General features: G+C 47.6%; 1 protein-coding gene across 1 annotated transcript in view; it reads left to right on the forward strand.

The window, feature by feature from the left end:
* The window catches only part of POLR3E (RNA polymerase III subunit E), a 44,074-nt gene that overhangs the window by 3,401 nt on the left and 22,369 nt on the right, over positions 1–18,304 (forward strand). The window contains exons 2-11 of the mRNA XM_044304136.1: positions 1,768–1,865; positions 2,498–2,548; positions 3,497–3,574; positions 3,658–3,773; positions 7,713–7,795; positions 9,159–9,266; positions 9,388–9,437; positions 14,000–14,119; positions 15,251–15,336; positions 17,864–17,908. Of these exons, the coding sequence (XP_044160071.1) occupies positions 1,830–1,865; positions 2,498–2,548; positions 3,497–3,574; positions 3,658–3,773; positions 7,713–7,795; positions 9,159–9,266; positions 9,388–9,437; positions 14,000–14,119; positions 15,251–15,336; positions 17,864–17,908 (773 nt within the window). The 5' untranslated portion in view covers positions 1,768–1,829. The remainder of the gene's footprint in view (positions 1–1,767; positions 1,866–2,497; positions 2,549–3,496; positions 3,575–3,657; positions 3,774–7,712; positions 7,796–9,158; positions 9,267–9,387; positions 9,438–13,999; positions 14,120–15,250; positions 15,337–17,863; positions 17,909–18,304) is intronic.

Raw genomic sequence — 18,304 nt, forward strand, 5'->3', positions numbered from 1 at the left:
ATAGGCTGTATATATACACATAGCTATATATATACTGCAGCTCTATGGACTGTATATATACACATAGCTATATATATACTGCAGCTCTATGGACTGTATATATATACTGCAGCTCTATGGACTGTATATATACACATAGCTATATATACTGCAGCTCTATGGACTGTATATATACACATAGCTATATATACTGCAGCTCTATGGACTGTATATATACACATAGCTATATATACTGCAGCTCTATGGACTGTATATATACACATAGCTATATATATACTGCAGCTCTATGGGCTGTATATATACACATAGCTATATATATACTGCAGCTCTATGGGCTGTATATATACACATAGCTATATATACTGCAGCTCTATGGACTGTATATATACACATAGCTATATATACTGCAGCTCTATGGACTGTATATATACACATAGCTATATATACTGCAGCTCTATGGGCTGTATATATACACATAGCTATATATATACTGCAGCTCTATGGGCTGTATATATACACATAGCTATATATATACTGCAGCTCTATGGGCTGTATATATACACATAGCTATATATATACTGCAGCTCTATGGACTGTATATATACACATAGCTATATATACTGCAGCTCTATGGACTGTATATATACACATAGCTATGCACTAGAGGGAGAAACAGCAGGGGGCGCTACCAGTTATGATGATTTCATTAATGATCATTTCTCGGTCATTGATTCCATATCAGAAAATTCATTTGCGTCTTCCCTGGCCGATCAGCAGAATGCAGGCTTACTGGTAAAGTCCGACCGTGTGTGTAGGAGGGGGGGGGGGGCGTTTTGTATCGGGTGAAATAGACTGAGCATCAGCTCCAGGCGCCGTCAGGTGTGGGCATACCTGGTGCTGTCGACAATGCGGCTGGGTTTCGACACGCCACCACCCTCAGCCGCTATGATAGGGGATTTGGCACGCACCACAGACTTTTCAGTTTGCTTATCGGTGAAGGTCCTCCAGCTTGGCCCCCCCACCAAACACTGATGATTTATTCTAAGGATTGCAGTGGTGTGCACCACCACACGTAAACGTGCTAATACATGTGGTTTTTGCCACCGTGAGCAATTTTTCCTTATAAAACTTTCTCAGAGGGGCCCAGCGTCTGTGATCCCCGTCCTGCCAGAGCCCGGGAGTGTCTGGAGAGTTACAGTGAGTCAGAGGCTTCACTGCCTCCATGACTGTGCATGGTGGGGTAAGGTGAGCTAAATTCATCAAAGGGATCGGTGGGGGTCTGTAAGGGTGAGATTGTTGTACCTGTGTCTCTTTAGGTCTTCAGTGGTGCTGTGTCCACCAGCCAGCGCTGATGCCTCTCCAGACAAGGCTGTCCATATCCTATCAAGCCATCATTTTGATCTTGCATCCTCCCGGCCCTCACCCATCTTTCCCAAGGCTGTTTTTAATCAGTGCAGTACATAGCTGGATCCTACTTTCCCTGAATTCATGTGAGGCCTGTTGGCACAAGGAGCGGAGTTCTTATAGAATAGTAGAGTCCCATCTAAAAGAGGTCACCATGCCGTGGTGGATGGGCACAAATGATTTTGATCAAAATAAGATTGCTGAGTATCTCCTAATATATTATAGTAAGATTTATATTTGGTGTACTGTTGCATTGTGCGTTTGCAAATGTGTGTATATGAATGTGTGTATATGTATGTGTGTGTATATATATATATTTTATATTAGCCGGTCAGATGTGATCTGTTTGTTCTGTATCCATAGGCTCTACTGTTGTGTCCTGAGGTGAGCGGAGTACAGGGCGTTGGTGTGTATCTGACGGTAGTATGGAAAATGAAGATGATGACCCAATTATACAGGAGGTAACCACAACGTATTGTAAAGCTGATATACATTTCGGGTGCACCCTGCCGTCACAGCTACTGTATATCTATAACTATAGGTGTGCCTGCGTATGAACAGCGTCCCATGCACACATACATCTTTTATGCTTATTACATATAAATGAAATGTTAAGATTGGTTTTCTCACCAGTGACATTTGTGGCCCGCCTGCACCTCCCATAGACTATGACTTTACAAATGCCCAGAGAGCGCCAGAGGAGCTCCGCCACTTTATAGAGCGCTCCACTCTGTGTAGGGAATTAGCAGCCGGTGCCCAGATTTTTTTCTCAGAAGATAAAAGCTTTTGTGTCAATTTAGCAGTATTACTCCCCACAATAAGCGTCCATTCACACGTCCGTAGTGTATTGCGGATCTGCAATACACCCGGCCGGCAACCCCCCATAGAACTGCGGCCCGGAAGTTCGGGGCTGCGCTCCGAAAATGCGGATGCGGAGAACACATGGTGTGCTGTCCGCACCATTCCTGCCCCATAGAGAATGGGTGCGGACGCATTCAATCACGATATTGCGGAACGGATGCAGACCTATTTGCGGATGTGTGAATGGACCCTTAATTGCACTAACTAATGCAGGTTTCTTTCTGTGTTTCAGCTTGATGTTTATCTGGCCAAAAGCCTGGCAGAGAAGCTGTACTTATTCCAGGTATGCCGATGGCCGAGCAGAAAAGATAAATCCTTTTCATCATGCTTCTCTAGCTCAGAGGGTGGCAATGCTGGATGGTCTGTGGCATCCTGACTTCTAGGCAAGCTTGTGGGCACAGTCCTCAGAAGACGCCTAGATTGTGATCACGTTGCTGCCCAGGCCGATGGCAAGCTTCGGAAGTGAGTCACATTGGATTGGTGTTGTCGTCAGCCATCACTCAGATGGCCTCACTTCTGGAGCTAGCTGGTGGCCGAGGCAGCTCCGTGATAACGCTGTAAGCATCTTCCAAGGAATGTGCCCCCAGGACTTAAGGATGCCAGAGACCATCAGCTCCAGGGCATGCGAGCATGACGGAAGGCGAGTCATGATGGAAACACTGGTGGACCAACTTGACTGCGAATGTAGGATGCAAGCACTTTTTATAAAGATTTTTTTTTCTTGCTAAAAAGAGCGTTTTATGGTCTCAAAAATATGGTCTTTCCATGTGGAATTTGCAGCATTGTCTCACTCGGATCAGTCTGAGGTTGTATTAATATATTGCAGACAAAAAGTGGGGTCTTTAGTCAGGAGTAAAAGGGATGTCCTATCCTTCGTGTCAGAGCGGTGGGGGGTCCGTCTTCCAGTTCCACCACTGATGGGCTGTTTGAAGAGGCCGCAGTGCTCTGGTGAGTGCTGCAGCCTCTTCCTAGGCCAGTGGCGTCATGTTCATCGGTCACATGGCCTCTGTGCAGCTCAGTCCCATTCGGCCTCTAACAGCTGATCGGTGGAGCTGGGAGTTGGACCCTCGCCTAATGTCTTGAGGGTATTGAACTCCTGCGAAACCCCTTTAATCCTGCTTACAGAATGAGGCAGTCATCGTATCCATTTATTCTGTGGTTTACGTTGGATAAACCTTTTTTTTTTTTTTTTTTTTTTTTTTTTTTTTTTTTTTTTTAACCCCCACCCAAGTATCCAATACGACCATCAATGATGAGCTATGATGGTGTCCCACATCTCTCAGCGAGGATCAAACCAAAGCAGCAAAAGGTAGGAGATAACAGATGGAATTTTCTTTAGCCTTCAGTCTCTTTTGCGACATTTGACAGACGGGACTTCTGTGTTACCTTCAGGTGGAGCTTGACATGGCCATTAATACAATGAGTCCCAATTACTGTCGTAGTAAAGGCGAACAGATCGCATTGAATGTTGATGGCACCTGCAATGATGAGACCAGCACTTACTCCACGTAAGTAAATACTCTACATAGAGATGTATAAATTGTATTAATAAAAAAAATGTGTATATGCAGTAGATATGAATCAATGTGTATAAAGCAGCCTCTATAGCTGCCTTCATGGTCTCGCTTGCTCAGTGATGACTATGCTGCCTACTGACAGGTAATGACTGCGTCTCTTTTTGGAGGCCTAAAGAGGTTTTTCAGGATTTTTAATTGATGCCCTATGTTAATCCCTAGGACCTGTACAACCAGCAGAATAAAGGGCTAGCTGTGCAGAGGAGGACACGCCCTTTTTGTGTTTCTTCTGACACAACGACCTCCATATGATTGTGCCCATGCTGGATACTGCAGTTCAGGAGCGGCCACGAGAAAGGCAGGGGTCTGACGGCTGATGCCCAACCCATCATCAGAACGGGGGCCCGTGCTCCCCTGTTTAAATGGAGCGCAGACTACGTGCGCTTCTGCTCCATTCAGCTCTATAGAACACTTGTACACGTCACATAGTTGAATGGAGCAGTGGCCATGAAAATGTGTCTGCCACTCCATTCACACCGGGAGCTCCGGCCACTGTTCCTGTGATCAGCAGGGGCCCTCGGCAGCCGATTATACACGTATCCCTTACCCAATGCATAGGGAATAAGTTGTCGTAAGGAGACAACCCCGCATGCTAACGTGGGAATTTAGGTGGACCTTCCAGCCTGTTATGCTTACTTCCCCTTTAAATTTTATGTATGGGGTTAAACAGCCAAAAATGATGCACAGGAAAGTAGCTGCAGGGGCACAGCTACATTTTAAAGGGATAACTTTGATAATACACTTCACCTTCTCCTCATTCTGGATGATGTCATCATTTTTTCTTCTTGGACATAAACATAGGGCAATGTTTATACCCTCTAAACCAGCGGTCCCCAACCTTTTTTGCACCAAGGACCAGTTTCATGCAAGACAATTTTCCCAGGTTCTGGGGCGGGGCTTAGGGGGTGGGGGGGGGGGCTGACTGATTCACATGCATAACAAAACACAAGGTGCATATTAAAATATATAACGACTTTATAAACTGACTATGCTCTCTGCTGCACTGATCTCTGCTGCACTGTACCGTATCTTTCGCCCTATAAGACGCAGCTAGGTTTTAGAGGATAACAATAAGAAAAAAATATTTTTCATTACACCTCAGGTCAGACCAGCCATAAGCCCCCCCCCCCATGTCAGCCATAAGCCCCCCCCCCTATGTCAGCCATAAGCCGCCCCCCCCCCCCCATGTCAGCCATAAGCCCCCCCCCTATGTCAGCCATAAGCCGCCCCCCCCATATGTCAGCCATAAGCCGCCCCCCCCATGTCAGCCATAAGCCGCCCCCCCCATGTCAGCCATAAGCCGCCCCCCCCATGTCAGCCATAAGCCCCCCTATGTCAGCCATAAGCCCCCCCCTATGTCAGCCATAAGCCCCCCCCTATGTCAGCCATAAGCCCCCCCCTATGTCAGCCATAAGCCCCCCCCTATGTCAGCCATAAGCCCCCCCCTATGTCAGCCATAAGCCCCCCCCTATGTCAGCCATAAGCCCCCCCCTATGTCAGCCATAAGCCCCCCCCTATGTCAGCCATAAGCCCCCCCCTATGTCAGCCATAAGCCCCCCCTATGTCAGCCATAAGCCCCCCCTATGTCAGCCATAAGCCCCCCCCTATGTCAGCCATAAGCCCCCCCCCTATGTCAGCCATAAGCCCCCCCCCTATGTCAGCCATAAGCCCCCCCCTATGTCAGCCATAAGCCCCCCCCCCTATGTCAGCCATAAGCCCCCCCTATGTCAGCCATAAGCCCCCCCCCTATGTCAGCCATAAGCCCCCCCCCATGTCAGCCATAAGCCCCCCCCCCCATGTCAGCCATAAGCCCCCCCCCATGTCAGCCATAAGCCCCCCCCCCTATGTCAGCCATAAGCCCCCCCCTATGTCAGCCATAAGCCCCCCCCCCCCTATGTCAGCCATAAGCCCCCCCCCCCCTATGTCAGCCATAAGCCCCCCCCCTATGTCAGCCATAAGCCCCCCCCCCTATGTCAGCCATAAGCCCCCCCCCTATGTCAGCCATAAGCCCCCCCCCTATGTCAGCCATAAGCCCCCCCCCTATGTCAGCCATAAGCCCCCCCCCTATGTCAGCCATAAGCCCCCCCCTATGTCAGCCATAAGCCCCCCCCTATGTCAGCCATAAGCCCCCCCCCTATGTCAGCCATAAGCCCCCCCCCATGTCAGCCATAAGCCCCCCCCCATGTCAGCCATAAGCCCCCCCCCCCTATGTCAGCCATGAGCCCCCCCCCCCCATGTCAGCCATAAGCCCCTAGTGCAAATAAAATAAAATAAAAAAACTACTTACCTTTCCTGCTCCTGGTCACCATCGTGATCCTCTTCATTCTGCTATCGGCTGTGTATAGCGGCGCACAGTGTGAGGTCACAGAGCGACCTCACGCTGTGCGCAGCCCTGCACAGCCGATAGCAGAGTCGTGGAGCAGGAAGTGGTGAGTACAGGTCCTTCTGTACTAATGAAGCGCTTCATTAGTACAGAGTTAGAGACTGCCCTGACCGCCGTGGCCCGGCAAACCATCTTCCAGGTCCTGGGCCGCGGCCCGGCGGTTGGTGACCGCTGCTCTAAACAATACTAGGGGGTAGGGGTGGGTGATATGGCCTAAAATCTATATTGCGATATAATTTTAAGCATATGCGATATATATTGCGATATATTGTTTTCTATATTTGGGGGGGGGGGGGGGTTAAAATTTATTTTTTATTTAATAACTATTAGCCTCCTTAGGGCTAGAACTCTTGTCATATTCACCCTAATAGAGCTCTATGAGGGTGAATAGGACTTTACACTCTCCCTGCTGCCCTGTGCTTTGTGCACACAAGAGCAGGGAGCTGACCATGGCAGCCAGCCTCTGATCCGCCCCCCAGCCTATTCATTGGTGGCGCAGTGGCCACAGTCCCTCCCCTCCTACTCTGTTCTCATTGGTGGTCAGCGGCAGCCGCGCACAGTGGGGAGGGAGGGACTCCCTCCTTCTCCACTGTGCCGGCTCAAGAGAACATAGCGCGATCATATCGCGGTCCGGCGATATAGGCGATATGCACAAAATCCATATCGTGGCACAAATTTATATTGCCTATATCGCCCACCCCTACTAGGGGGTATTACTTTTCACTTTCTAAATTGCATTTTAGGAGAGATTGGAGACTGGAAGTGCTTTGGTGTTACAGATGCGGAGTGTGCTTGCATTCTCTGTGACTCCTGCGAGATTACCTTGCACTGGTAACGGGAAAGATTTCTGCTCCCCAATCTCCTATATGGAACAATTAATAAACTATGTACTGTGATGTTAAAGGGTTTCTGCACTTTCAATTAACTGATGATCTATCCTCTGGATAGATCATCAGCTTCTGATCGGCGGGGGTCCGACACCCAGGACCTCTGCCGATCAGCTGTTTGAGAAGGCCGCGGCGCTCCAGCAGCGCCGCGGCCTTCTCACTGTTTACCGCCGGGCCGCCCGCCCACTGACGTCACGACTTGTATCAACTAGAGTGGGCGCGGCTAAGCTCTGTTCACTTGAATGGAGCTTAGCCGCGCCCACTGTAGTTGATACAAGTCGTGACGTCAGTGGGCGGGCGGCCTGGCGGTAAACAGTGAGAAGGCCGCGGCGCTCCTGGAGCGCCGCTGCCTTCTCAAACAGCTCATCGGCGGGGGTCCCGGGTGTCGGACCCCCGCCGATCAGAAGCTGATGATCTATCCAGAGGATAGATCATCAGTTAATTGAAAGTGCAGAACCCCTTTAAAGGGGTTTTCCAGACTTTTTTTTAAAAAAAAATTCCACCTGAGCCTGTGGTACCTGTGGAAAATCCAGTTGGAAAACCCCTTTAAGTAATTCTGTTGTGTTTTGTGTGTGTCTGATTATTGTATTCATATAATTCTAGAAAACTTATGGACAAGCAGACATTCTCTTCCATACAAGCTGCAAGCAACACCTCTCGCTATGCGGTTGCATTTTATCGAAAAGGTATGTTTGTTCATCTCCTGGTGGTGGAGAATCCCTTGAAGTCAGCGGGGGCAACGCCACATTGACGAGCTCAGACACCTACAAAGTTGACGGACCAGTCGTCTTCTGGACCCAGAGCTATTACCAGCCAGCTGATCGGCGGTGGTGGAGGGTGTCGGACCCCCACAGATCAGCTAGCGGTGGCCTATCCATTTAGTAAAAAGTGGCTGAGCCTTTTAAGGGTAATTTGTCACCACAATTCTGGACTACTATCTGCAGTAACAGATGAGTAGTACTTCAGAAAAAGTCCAGATTGCTTTTTTTGATTTTTTATATTCGTTCTGCCCCCTGTACGTGAACTTTCAAAGCTGTTCTGAAACACATAGTCAGGACTGCTGTGCCATTCCAACATATTGGAGAGGATTCCTGTGCGCATGCACAGCAGTCCTGACAATGTATTTCAGTGCAGCTTTAAACACTGACAGTGGGGGAATGGGGAGCAGTAGAAAAATAAAAAACTATTGATTTGGACTCCTTATCTGCAGGACTAATCGTTTATTACAGCAGATAACAGTCCAAGAAACATGTTTTATGCGGCTCATAAATCTAGTATGTAAACAGGGATATGCTGCCAGCAAACAGTAAATTTGTATGGGGAAGAACAATCGCAGCAGTGATTGTTCGTCCACATACAGAAGGAGTGATTTCTGTAAATGCAATCCCACCACTGGGACCCGCACCTATATCGAGAACAGAGTGGGGAAAGTGGTGGCTGGAGGACGCCAGGTTTCCCCGGCTCTGGCCACCACCAAGCAATCTCCCTATAGAAGTGAATGGGAGCGCACCGCGCATGACCGGCCACCGCTCCCATTCACTTGTATGGGCCCGACGGAAATAGCCGAGCCAGCAAATGAATGGAGGGCGGCTGCGTGGGTGCAGTGTGGTCTCCACAACTTTCGGGGCTCCGTTCACGATGTAGGTGTGGGTCCCTAGCGATATGCCCCCATTATCTGAGATGGGAAAACCCCTTTAAAGGGGTATACTGGTTACATTGTTATCCACTATCCACATGATAGGGGATAACTATTAGATCGATGAGGGTCCTGCTGGTGGCACCCCCCACAGATCACAAGTACGGTGGGCCCTTACCACCTGCAGTGAACGGAGAGACAGGTTGGGCATGCTCCTTTAATTTCTATTGGAATTCTGGAAATAGCCGAGGGCTATCTGAGCGGTAGGACCCCCACTAGTCTATTAGTTACCCCCTATCCTGTGGATAGGGAATAACTTAATGTAACCAGAATATCCCTCTAAGAAGAATATTGTAACGGATGGCCAGTTCTCTTGGTCTTTACTGAAATATTTTTTTTTCTCTTTAATTCAGGTGAAATTCATGTAACGCCTCTGCATGGGCTTTTGCAGCTGCGGCCCAGTTTCACTTACTTAGACAAAGCAGATTCCAAATATCGAGAGCGAGAAGCTGCAAATGATGGTGGGTAATAGTAATGCTACTGTGTGTAGGGCTATAGTATTTTGTTTGAAAAAAACATAGATTTGGTCACATATGTGCTGAGTTCTAAAAATGCCTTATCATTATGTCTTGCATTTATTAGCTGGTGATTCCTCTCAGGACGAAGGTGAGGATGACGTCAAGCAAGTAACTGTAAGTCTGACATGGTAACTCTTGTCCTTTACTGTATTCACTGCCCGTGTATTAAAGGGGTTGCCTGGCCATTTGTGTGTATTAAGAACCGCTGAGAATGCTTTAGAAAAAAAATATAACATTTCGCCGATCCCTGACTCCTGTTTGCTTTCTGGCTCCTACACAAGTTTCGACCTTGAGATCCTTCTCAGTACAGATGTGATGCTGCGGAAGAACTCTGGCCATAGTGGTCACCTCTGGATAACCCCCTTTAGGCTAGGGCGAAATGGCGACTTGTGGCTGTGCGACATTTAAAAGATTTTTACTGTTGACCTTTTAATCTGTGTAGGTCATCAGTATCTGATCGGTGGTGGTCTGACACCCAGGACCCCCACGATGAGCTGTTTGAAAATGAAGCTAGATTTGCAGTAGCGCTGCGGCCAAGCACAGTGCCGTGCATTTTATAGCGGTTGTGCTTGGTATGGCGCTTAGCCTCATTCACTCCAACGGGTCCGAACTATTCCTACACCATTTGACCAATGAACATGACGTCACTCGGCATAGGGAAAGCTGAAAGAAGGCCGCATTTCTACTGCAAGCGTCGGTGCCTTCTCAAACAGCTGCTCGGCGGTGGTCCTGGGTGTTGGACCCCCACCGATCAGATACTGATGACCTATCCAGAGGATAGGTAATCAGTAAAAAATAAATAAAAAAATCTTGGAGAACTCCTTCAAAGGGGTTCTGAACTTTGTTTAAACTGATGATCTATCCTCTAGATAGATCATCAGCATCTGATCGGCGGAGGTCTGACACCCAGGACCGCCGCCAATCAGCTGTTTGAGAAGGTAGCGGCGCCCAGTATCAACTTGCCTGGGCGCAGCTAAACTGCATTCAAGTGAACAAAGCTTAGCCGCGCCAAGGCCATTGATACTAGTCGTGACGTCACTGGGCCTGCTGTAAAGGCCTCATGCACACGACCGTTGTTTGCTTCCGCATCCGTTCCGCCGATTTTAGCGTTTCAGGTGCGGGCCCATTCATTTCTATAAAGAGAAAAATATGGAAAATTTCAGCCCGCACAACCCCTAGCAGGTGCAGATTGCTGTGGCGAAATAGAGATATAAATGTAAAAACACAAAATGCAATCGCACACTGTAACCAGCACTCTGCCCTGCCTTTATGCTGGATGTTGAATAAGGCATTGGTGTACATTTTGGCCAAAGCGTAATAAGCCACTCACCACGTCAAGGTCGCCTTCATGAGTGGTCCCTAACACTAGTTCCTACCTTTTTATGGGCCATGACAGCCACATAAAGTCCAGGGAGCGCAGGTACAGCATGCACGCCAAGCATACTCTGCTTTTAACCCCGTCCGGTGCCATTACAGCTTTCATCGGATCCAGGGATGCAAGTACTCACGTGCATGCTGAGCCCACTTTATACTTCTCCTGGAGCCTAATGGCTACTGGTAGGTGCTGTATAAGCAGACTCAGTTTTATACTGACTTTAAAACCAGCCTCCAGGGGGCAGATTAACTGGACAGGTGTGCTTGACTGCTTGGAGATCGCCACGCCTCCAATACGTACTACAAAGAGAAAAATATGGAAAATTTCAGCCCGCACAACCCCTAGCAGGTGCAGATTGCTGTGGCGAAATAGAGATATAAATGTAAAAACACAAAATGCAATCGCACACTGCAACCAGCACTCTGCCCTGCCTTTATGCTGGATGTTGAATAAGGCATTGGTGTACATTTTGGCCAAAGCGTAATAAGCCATTCATTTCTATGGAGCCGTTGAAAATGCGGATAGTGCAGTTTGCCATCCGCGTCCGTGATCCGTGGTTCCAGTCCGTCAAAAAAATATAACCTGTCCTATTATTTCCGCGGAAAACGGTTTGCGGACCCATTCAAGTCAAAGGGACCGCTAAAAAACGCGGAGGCACACAAGATTGTCGTCCGCGTCCGTTTTTTTCCTCTCATTTGCATGGCAAACCTGTCTTAGACTTTTTTTTTACATTCATTTATGTCTGGTGGTCCTCCAAAAATAAAGGAAGACACATGGAAACAAAAACGGAACAACGGAACCCCATTTTGCGGAACGGAACACAACAACGGTCGTGTGCATGAGGCCAAACAGTAAGAAGGCCGCGGCGCTGCTGGAGTGCCGCTGCCTTCTCAAACATCTGATCGGCGGGGGTCCCGGGTGTCGGACCCTCGCCGATCAGATGCTGATGATCTATCCAGAGGATAGATCATCAGTTTAAACAAAGTGCAGAACCCCTTTAAGGTTGCAGATGTCATGCAGCCAGTCACACCTAATGGTACTTAAAGGAGTTGGCCACTTTCTGGTTACGGTAATCAGTGTGCTTGTAACATGTCGATATGACACTTAGGCCTCATGCACACGACCGTTGTGTGTTTTGCGGTCCACAAATTGCGGATCTGCAAAACACTGATGGTGTTCGTTCCGCAATTTTTGGAACGGCACGGACAGTCATTGATATAACTGTCTATTCTTGTCCGCAAAACGGACGCGGAAACGGAAGCACGGATGTGGAAGTGCGGATCCGCAAATGCGGATGCGGACAGCACATTCCGGCCCCATTGAAAATTAGTGGGTCTGTACCCGTTCCGCAAAATTGCGAAACGGATGCGGACCCATTTTGCGGACGTGTGAATGGACCCTAATATAGCCTTTGTTGTCATTCTGCCCCATTTCTATTTCATAAGGTATTCTCCCTTCTAGGGGTGGGCGATATAAACGATATAAATATGGCAAACGATAGAGATTTCGTTTATATCGCCATATCGCAGTAGAACATAGCATGCGCCGCTCTCGGCACTCACCATGTTCTTTTGAGACTGCACAGTGGAGAAGGAGAGAGTCCCTCCCTTCCCACTGTGTGCGGCTGCCGCTGACCACCAATAAGAGACTAGGAGTATTACATTAATTGAGGGCCACTCCCCCAACCTTCCACACGATTAAATCATTGGTGGCAGTGGCCCCAGTAGTGTAATCGCGGGGCTCTGATCGGTTACCATGGCAGCCAGGATGCTACTGAAGCCCTGGCTGCCATGGTCACCTCCCTGCTGCTGTGTGCACTATGCACAGGGCAGCAGGGAGAGTGTGAAGTCCTATTCACCCTAATAGAGCTCTATTAGGGTGACTAGGACAAGGGTTCTAGCCCCTAAGGAGGCTGTTTAGTTATTAAATAAAAAGTAAAAAAAAAAAAAAAAAGTTTAACCCCCTCCCCCCGAAATATAGAATATATTGCATATCGCACATGCTTAAAATTATATCGCAATATAGATTTTAGGCCATATCGCCCACCCCTACTCCCTACTGTGGTGTCCACATGGAGGTCCTGTCCACAATATGGCTGCTGATGTCATGTGAGCAGGCGAGTCACTCAGACTCCTCCACTCATCTACACTGCTGCTGCCATATGTACTTGCACTTTTGAGAGTTTAGTGCAGGTGTAATGTGTTTGAATGGAGGAGGCTCACGTGACCTTCCATCAGCGGCCATCTTACGGACAGGACCTCTATGTGGACAGCACAGAAGATCTGCCCAACCAGAGGACATGGCTTGTAAAATATTGCAAATGGCACAGAATATTCACAAAGGCTTTATTAGTAGTGCAATATATAGATATCTTACATACACATTTGCCAAAAGTGGCCAACCCCTTTAATGTTGTCAGGCAGAAATAAAACAGGTTTGAATTTCTGACAACTTCAATGTTCTGGTTGTGGCAATACGTGAGCCGCAACGTGACTACATTCACCGTCTTTATTAAAGACATTGTAGATCAAACTATATATGTCTGCATTCATTGTAAGGACAAAGGGGATTACATTTGAGGTTGATTTGCATCCGTTCAGACTGTATTTGAGGATGTGTGCATTGTCCTATTGCCCTGCACGTAATGCTGATGTCATGATTTTATGCCTATTCTCCTAAGGCCTCATGCACACGGACGTTGTTTTGGTCCGCATCTGAGCCTCAGTTTTGGCGGTTCGGCTACGCACCCATTCACTTCAATGTGGCCGCAGCACTCTGTGTGCTGTCTGCATCCGTTGCTCCGTTCTGTGGTCTGCAAAAAAAATATAACCTGTCCTATTCTTGTCCGCGCTTTGCGGACAAGAATAGGCAGTTATATTAAAGGCTGTCCGTGCCGTTCCGTGTTTTGGGGATCCGCGATTTGCCGACCGCAAAACACTCAACGGTCATGTGCATGAGGCTTAAGAAACACAAATGGAGTTATTCTTGTCTGTCTTTCAAGAGGCCCCTGTGACATGCTTAGGCTGGGTTCACATCATGTTTTTGCTATCCGTTTAGCGTATACACAAAAACTTATACGATAACGGATGCCTCAGACTGATGCCATTCTTCATCATTGTTAAAAAAAATATCATTTTAACCAGACTCTGCAGGATACAGAAACGTGGTGTGCTACGCTGTTTGTAAAAAAAAAAAAAAAAAAATTCTTACGACGTTTATGTCAAACGGATGGCAGAGACGGGATATGAACCCACCCTTAGTCATCTGGTATTTTTGTAAATGTTATCTTATCTCCTTGCAGGTACGTTTTTCCCGCCCAGAAAGTGAGCAGGCCAAGCAGAGGAGGGCGCAGTCCTATGAGTTTTTGCAAAAGAAACAAGCTGAGGAGTCCTGGGTGCATCTTCACTACTCTGGGATAAAGGTGGGGATCCCTGGGGAATCTTACAGGGAATCTGTCACCAGAGACCTCCATATCAAATTGTTTGCATAGTGGTTCACCTGATTGAAATCCTATTTTTCTTCTGATGATCCGACGCTCCCGACTTGTGCTGCTTTTTCTTAATACGCAAATTAGGTCACTGTTGCACCCAAGCTCCGCTCAATTCTGTGGCCAGCCCCTCCCTCACTGCTTTATTACTGCATGGACCTGTCAATCAAAGCAGTGAGGGAGGGGCTGTCCACAGAAAGAAGCAGAGCTTGAGAGCAGCAGGAGCAATGGTGATGCCCTCTTTGCACCAGAGGCCTAATTTGCATATTAAAAAAAGGTATCACATTTCTGCTGCTGATGGTTTCACTTTTTTTAATGTATTTTTTATTAATTTTTTGCTAGCGTCACATGAAGGTTACACCTTAAAGGGGTTGTCTCATCACATACAATGGGGCAATATCGCTAGGATATGCCCCCATTGTCTTATAGGTACCAGTCCCATCGCTGGTACTCGCTCCTATATCGAGAACGGAGCCCCGAAAGTTTTGGAGGGCTCGCTGTGCATGCGCAGCCGCCCTACATTTATTTTTTTTTTTTTATGGGGCTTCCGTAAAAAATCAAGCGCTGGCTCGGCTATTTCCGTCGGGCCCATAGAAGTGAATGGGAGTGGTGGCCGGTCATTACTTCTGTGGGGAGCGCACTTGGTGGTGGCCGAACCGGAGTCCTCCAGCTACCACCTTGCGGGGCTCTGCTCCCGATATAGTGCGATTCCCAGCGATGGGACCCACACCTATAAGACAATGGGAGCATACCCTTGCGATATGCCCCCATTGTCTGGGATAAGACAACCACTTTAAAGAGGTTGTCCACAATTTTGAAAACATGACCGCTTTCTTCCTAAAAAGACCATGTGTTGTCTGGTATTGTAGCTCAGCTGTATTGGTGTAAATGAGATGCAATATCCCACATAAACTGTGGCCGGATGATGCGCTGTTTTTGCAAGAAAGTGGCTATGCTTTTCTAATCCTTTGCAACCCCTTTCAACACTGAGGAAAATGTAAATTTTTTGGAGCCCTAAATTATTATTTTTTATCAATAACACTATTGGTTTTGGGTTTTTTGTAGGACAGTCGATCAGAACATGAAAGACAATATTTGCTTTGCCAAAATCAGACAATGACTGAAAACCAGGAATTAATGAAATCCAGCAGGTATGTTGCCATAAACTGGTGATAGATGTAATGTTTATCATTTCCCATATTTTTCAGGGAATTTACTTTCAACAAACTTTGCATTAATCAGTAGTACATGTGAGTAGAAACTTTGTAATATATCTCATCAGAGAAAGCTTCTCCCTTTACTAGCTTTGCATAAATCAGTAGTCCATATGAATAGAAACTTAGTAATATATCTCATCAGAGAAAAATGCCTTCTTCTCCCTTTAGCAGCTCTCTCCTGTTACCCTCCTCACATCATAGACTTCTTTCAAATTGATTTTTATTAATCAGCAAAATTGTACATTTGGATTAACAACATACATTAAAATTCACAAATATCTCAAAATTGCAACTACAAATAAAGGTAATGCATCCGACCCACTATGAGAGATGTTATAATTCTCTCTGACATAGAGAGTCAGAGTCAGATCAAACTTTTGCCAAATAGAAGAATGCGCTCACCATCGAATTGCAGATCCTCTTTCTCTCTAGCAGCATTCAGTAGTGCAGCCATGTCTAGGTAGCCGAGTAGGCCGCACACTATATCTCTTGGAGGCTCATTTTTTTTTTTTTTTGGTACCGGCTTTAGCGATCAGTGAATGCCCTCCACTACTATTGCTGCTGCTCTTTCCAGGTCAGTAAAAGTGGCTGCTGTAGCATCCGGTAGCTGATCATTAGCTGTGGTTTCAGGCACCCCACGGATCCGAATGTTCTTTTGGCAACTGCGGTTTTCCTGGTCTTTGATTAGGGCAAATGCTGTATTAAGTCCATTGAGTCCATTTGTGTGGCGCAGCTCTATACCAACGCGACGTTATAAGATATTATGGCCGCCTGGTTCGTCTTCCACTTTATGCCCGAGCTGTTTGAGGTCACCTTTTATCTCCGGCAGTTCTCTCATAGCAGGCATTATGGCTTGAGACAAAGCTTGTTTTAAGAACCGCCGAGAGACTTGCGTGTGGTCCCTTGTCACGCTGGCTACTTTCGAGTCAGACAGGCTATCTGGGTCTGAGTCCACTAGGTGTTCTCTCTTCCCCTCCGCGCCATCTTGCGTGCGTAAGCGCTGGGAGAGGCAGCTGCTTTGTTAAGAAATCTCTCCATGTCGGTCCCGCTGTGGTCCGATATCGCAGGTTCTCTTTTATCTCTGGTCTTGTCTTTACCCATCTTCACCATCTTGAAGTGAGATGATCAGTGTATATGGCAGTAAGGGCCCTTTCACACTTGCGTTGTCCGGATCCGGCGTGTCCTCCACTTGCCGGAGGTACACGCCGGATCCGGAAAAACGCAAGTGTACGGAAAGCATTTGAAGACGGATCCGTCTTCAAAATGCTTTCAGTGTTACTATGGCAGCCAGGACGCTATTAAAGTCCTGGTTGCCATAGTAGGAGCGGGGAGCGGCATACTTACAGTCCGTGCGTCTCCCGGGGCGCTCCAGAGTGACGTCAGAGCGCCCCAGGCGCATGGATGACGTGTACATGCGATCACGTCATCCATGCGCCTGGGGCGCCCTGACGTCACTCTGCAGCGCCCCGGGAGCCGCACGGACGGTAAGTATGCTGCTCCCCCGCTCCCCGCTACACTTTACCATGGCTGCCAGGACTTTAGCGTCCCGGCAGCCATGGTAACCATTCAGAAAAAGCTAAACGTCGGATCCGGCAATGCGCCGAAACGACGTTTAGCTTAAGGCCGGATCCGGATCAATGCCTTTCAATGGGCATTCATTCCGGATCCGGCCTTGCGGCAAGTCTTCAGGATTTTTGGTCGGAGCAAAAAGTACTGCATGCTGCGGTATTTTCTCCGGCAAAAAAACGTTCCGTTCCGGAACGGAAGACATCCTGATGCATCCTGAACGGATTTCTCTCCATTCAGAATGCATTAGGATAATCCTGATCAGGATTGTTCCGGCATAGAGCCCCGACGACGGAACTCTATGCCGGAATCGGCCAACGCAAGTGTGAAAGGGCCCTAACACAGGCCTGTGATGGAGGAGCGCTCTAACAAGCGTCCATTGCACTGTGCGGTCAGGCTCCGGCCACATCATAGCCTTCTAAGAGCAGCATGTCTGTGTTTCTCTGCACCTCATAGTGTCTCAAGACTGATGCAGCAGAGAATGTTAATTTGGGAGGGGGAATAAGCATTTTTCTCTGATGAAATATGTCACAAAGTTTTTTTATATTCCCCTGTACTATTGATTTATGCAAAGTTTCTTTAAAAAGACAGTGGGGGAGATTTCTCAAGCTAGTGTAAAGTAGAACTGGCTTAGCTGCCCATCGCAACCAATCAGATTCTATCTTTCATTTTTCAGAGTGCCTTTGGAAAATAAAAGGTGGAATCTGATTGGTTGCTATGGGCAACTAATCCAGTTCTACTTTACACCAGTTTGATAATTCTCCTCCAGTGACTATTTAAATCTTGAGCTTGGACTCCCAGCACCCCCGCCAGTCAGGCGAACTTGCACAGGTTCATGCCTTGTGTAGCAACCGGAAGATTGTATAATCGCAGTATAATCTTTCTTGTATTTCAGTGAATACCTACAGATGCTGATGCCTCCTAATGTTGAGGAAGAAACGTAAGTACTTTCTTATATTTCAATGTTTTTTTTGTTGGGCGCCTGACTGCTGGATTTCTAATTTTATTTTCATCTCGCTCTCAACGTGATCAGGATGAAACCTGGAATTGTGCTCAAATTCTTTAAGAGGGTTCTCCCATGACTAATGTAAAAAATGACAATCTTTTTCTAACAAAGCTAGAACCAGTCCTGTACCTCACATGGATCCAGAGATCTCCCTATTCATTGCTCTGCTGGATTTATATCAATCTGGCAGCTCAAGGGGCGTGTCTTTTCTGCTGCAGCTCAGGGGGCGTGTCCATGCTCTCCCTATCGCAGCTCAGGGGGCGTGTCCGTGCTCTCCCTATCGCAGCTCAGGGGGCGTGTCCGTGCTCTCCCTATCGCAGCTCAGGGGGC

The sequence above is a fragment of the Bufo gargarizans genome, chromosome 8 (assembly GCF_014858855.1).
Source record: "Bufo gargarizans isolate SCDJY-AF-19 chromosome 8, ASM1485885v1, whole genome shotgun sequence".
In the NCBI taxonomy this organism is placed as follows: domain Eukaryota; kingdom Metazoa; phylum Chordata; class Amphibia; order Anura; family Bufonidae; genus Bufo; species Bufo gargarizans.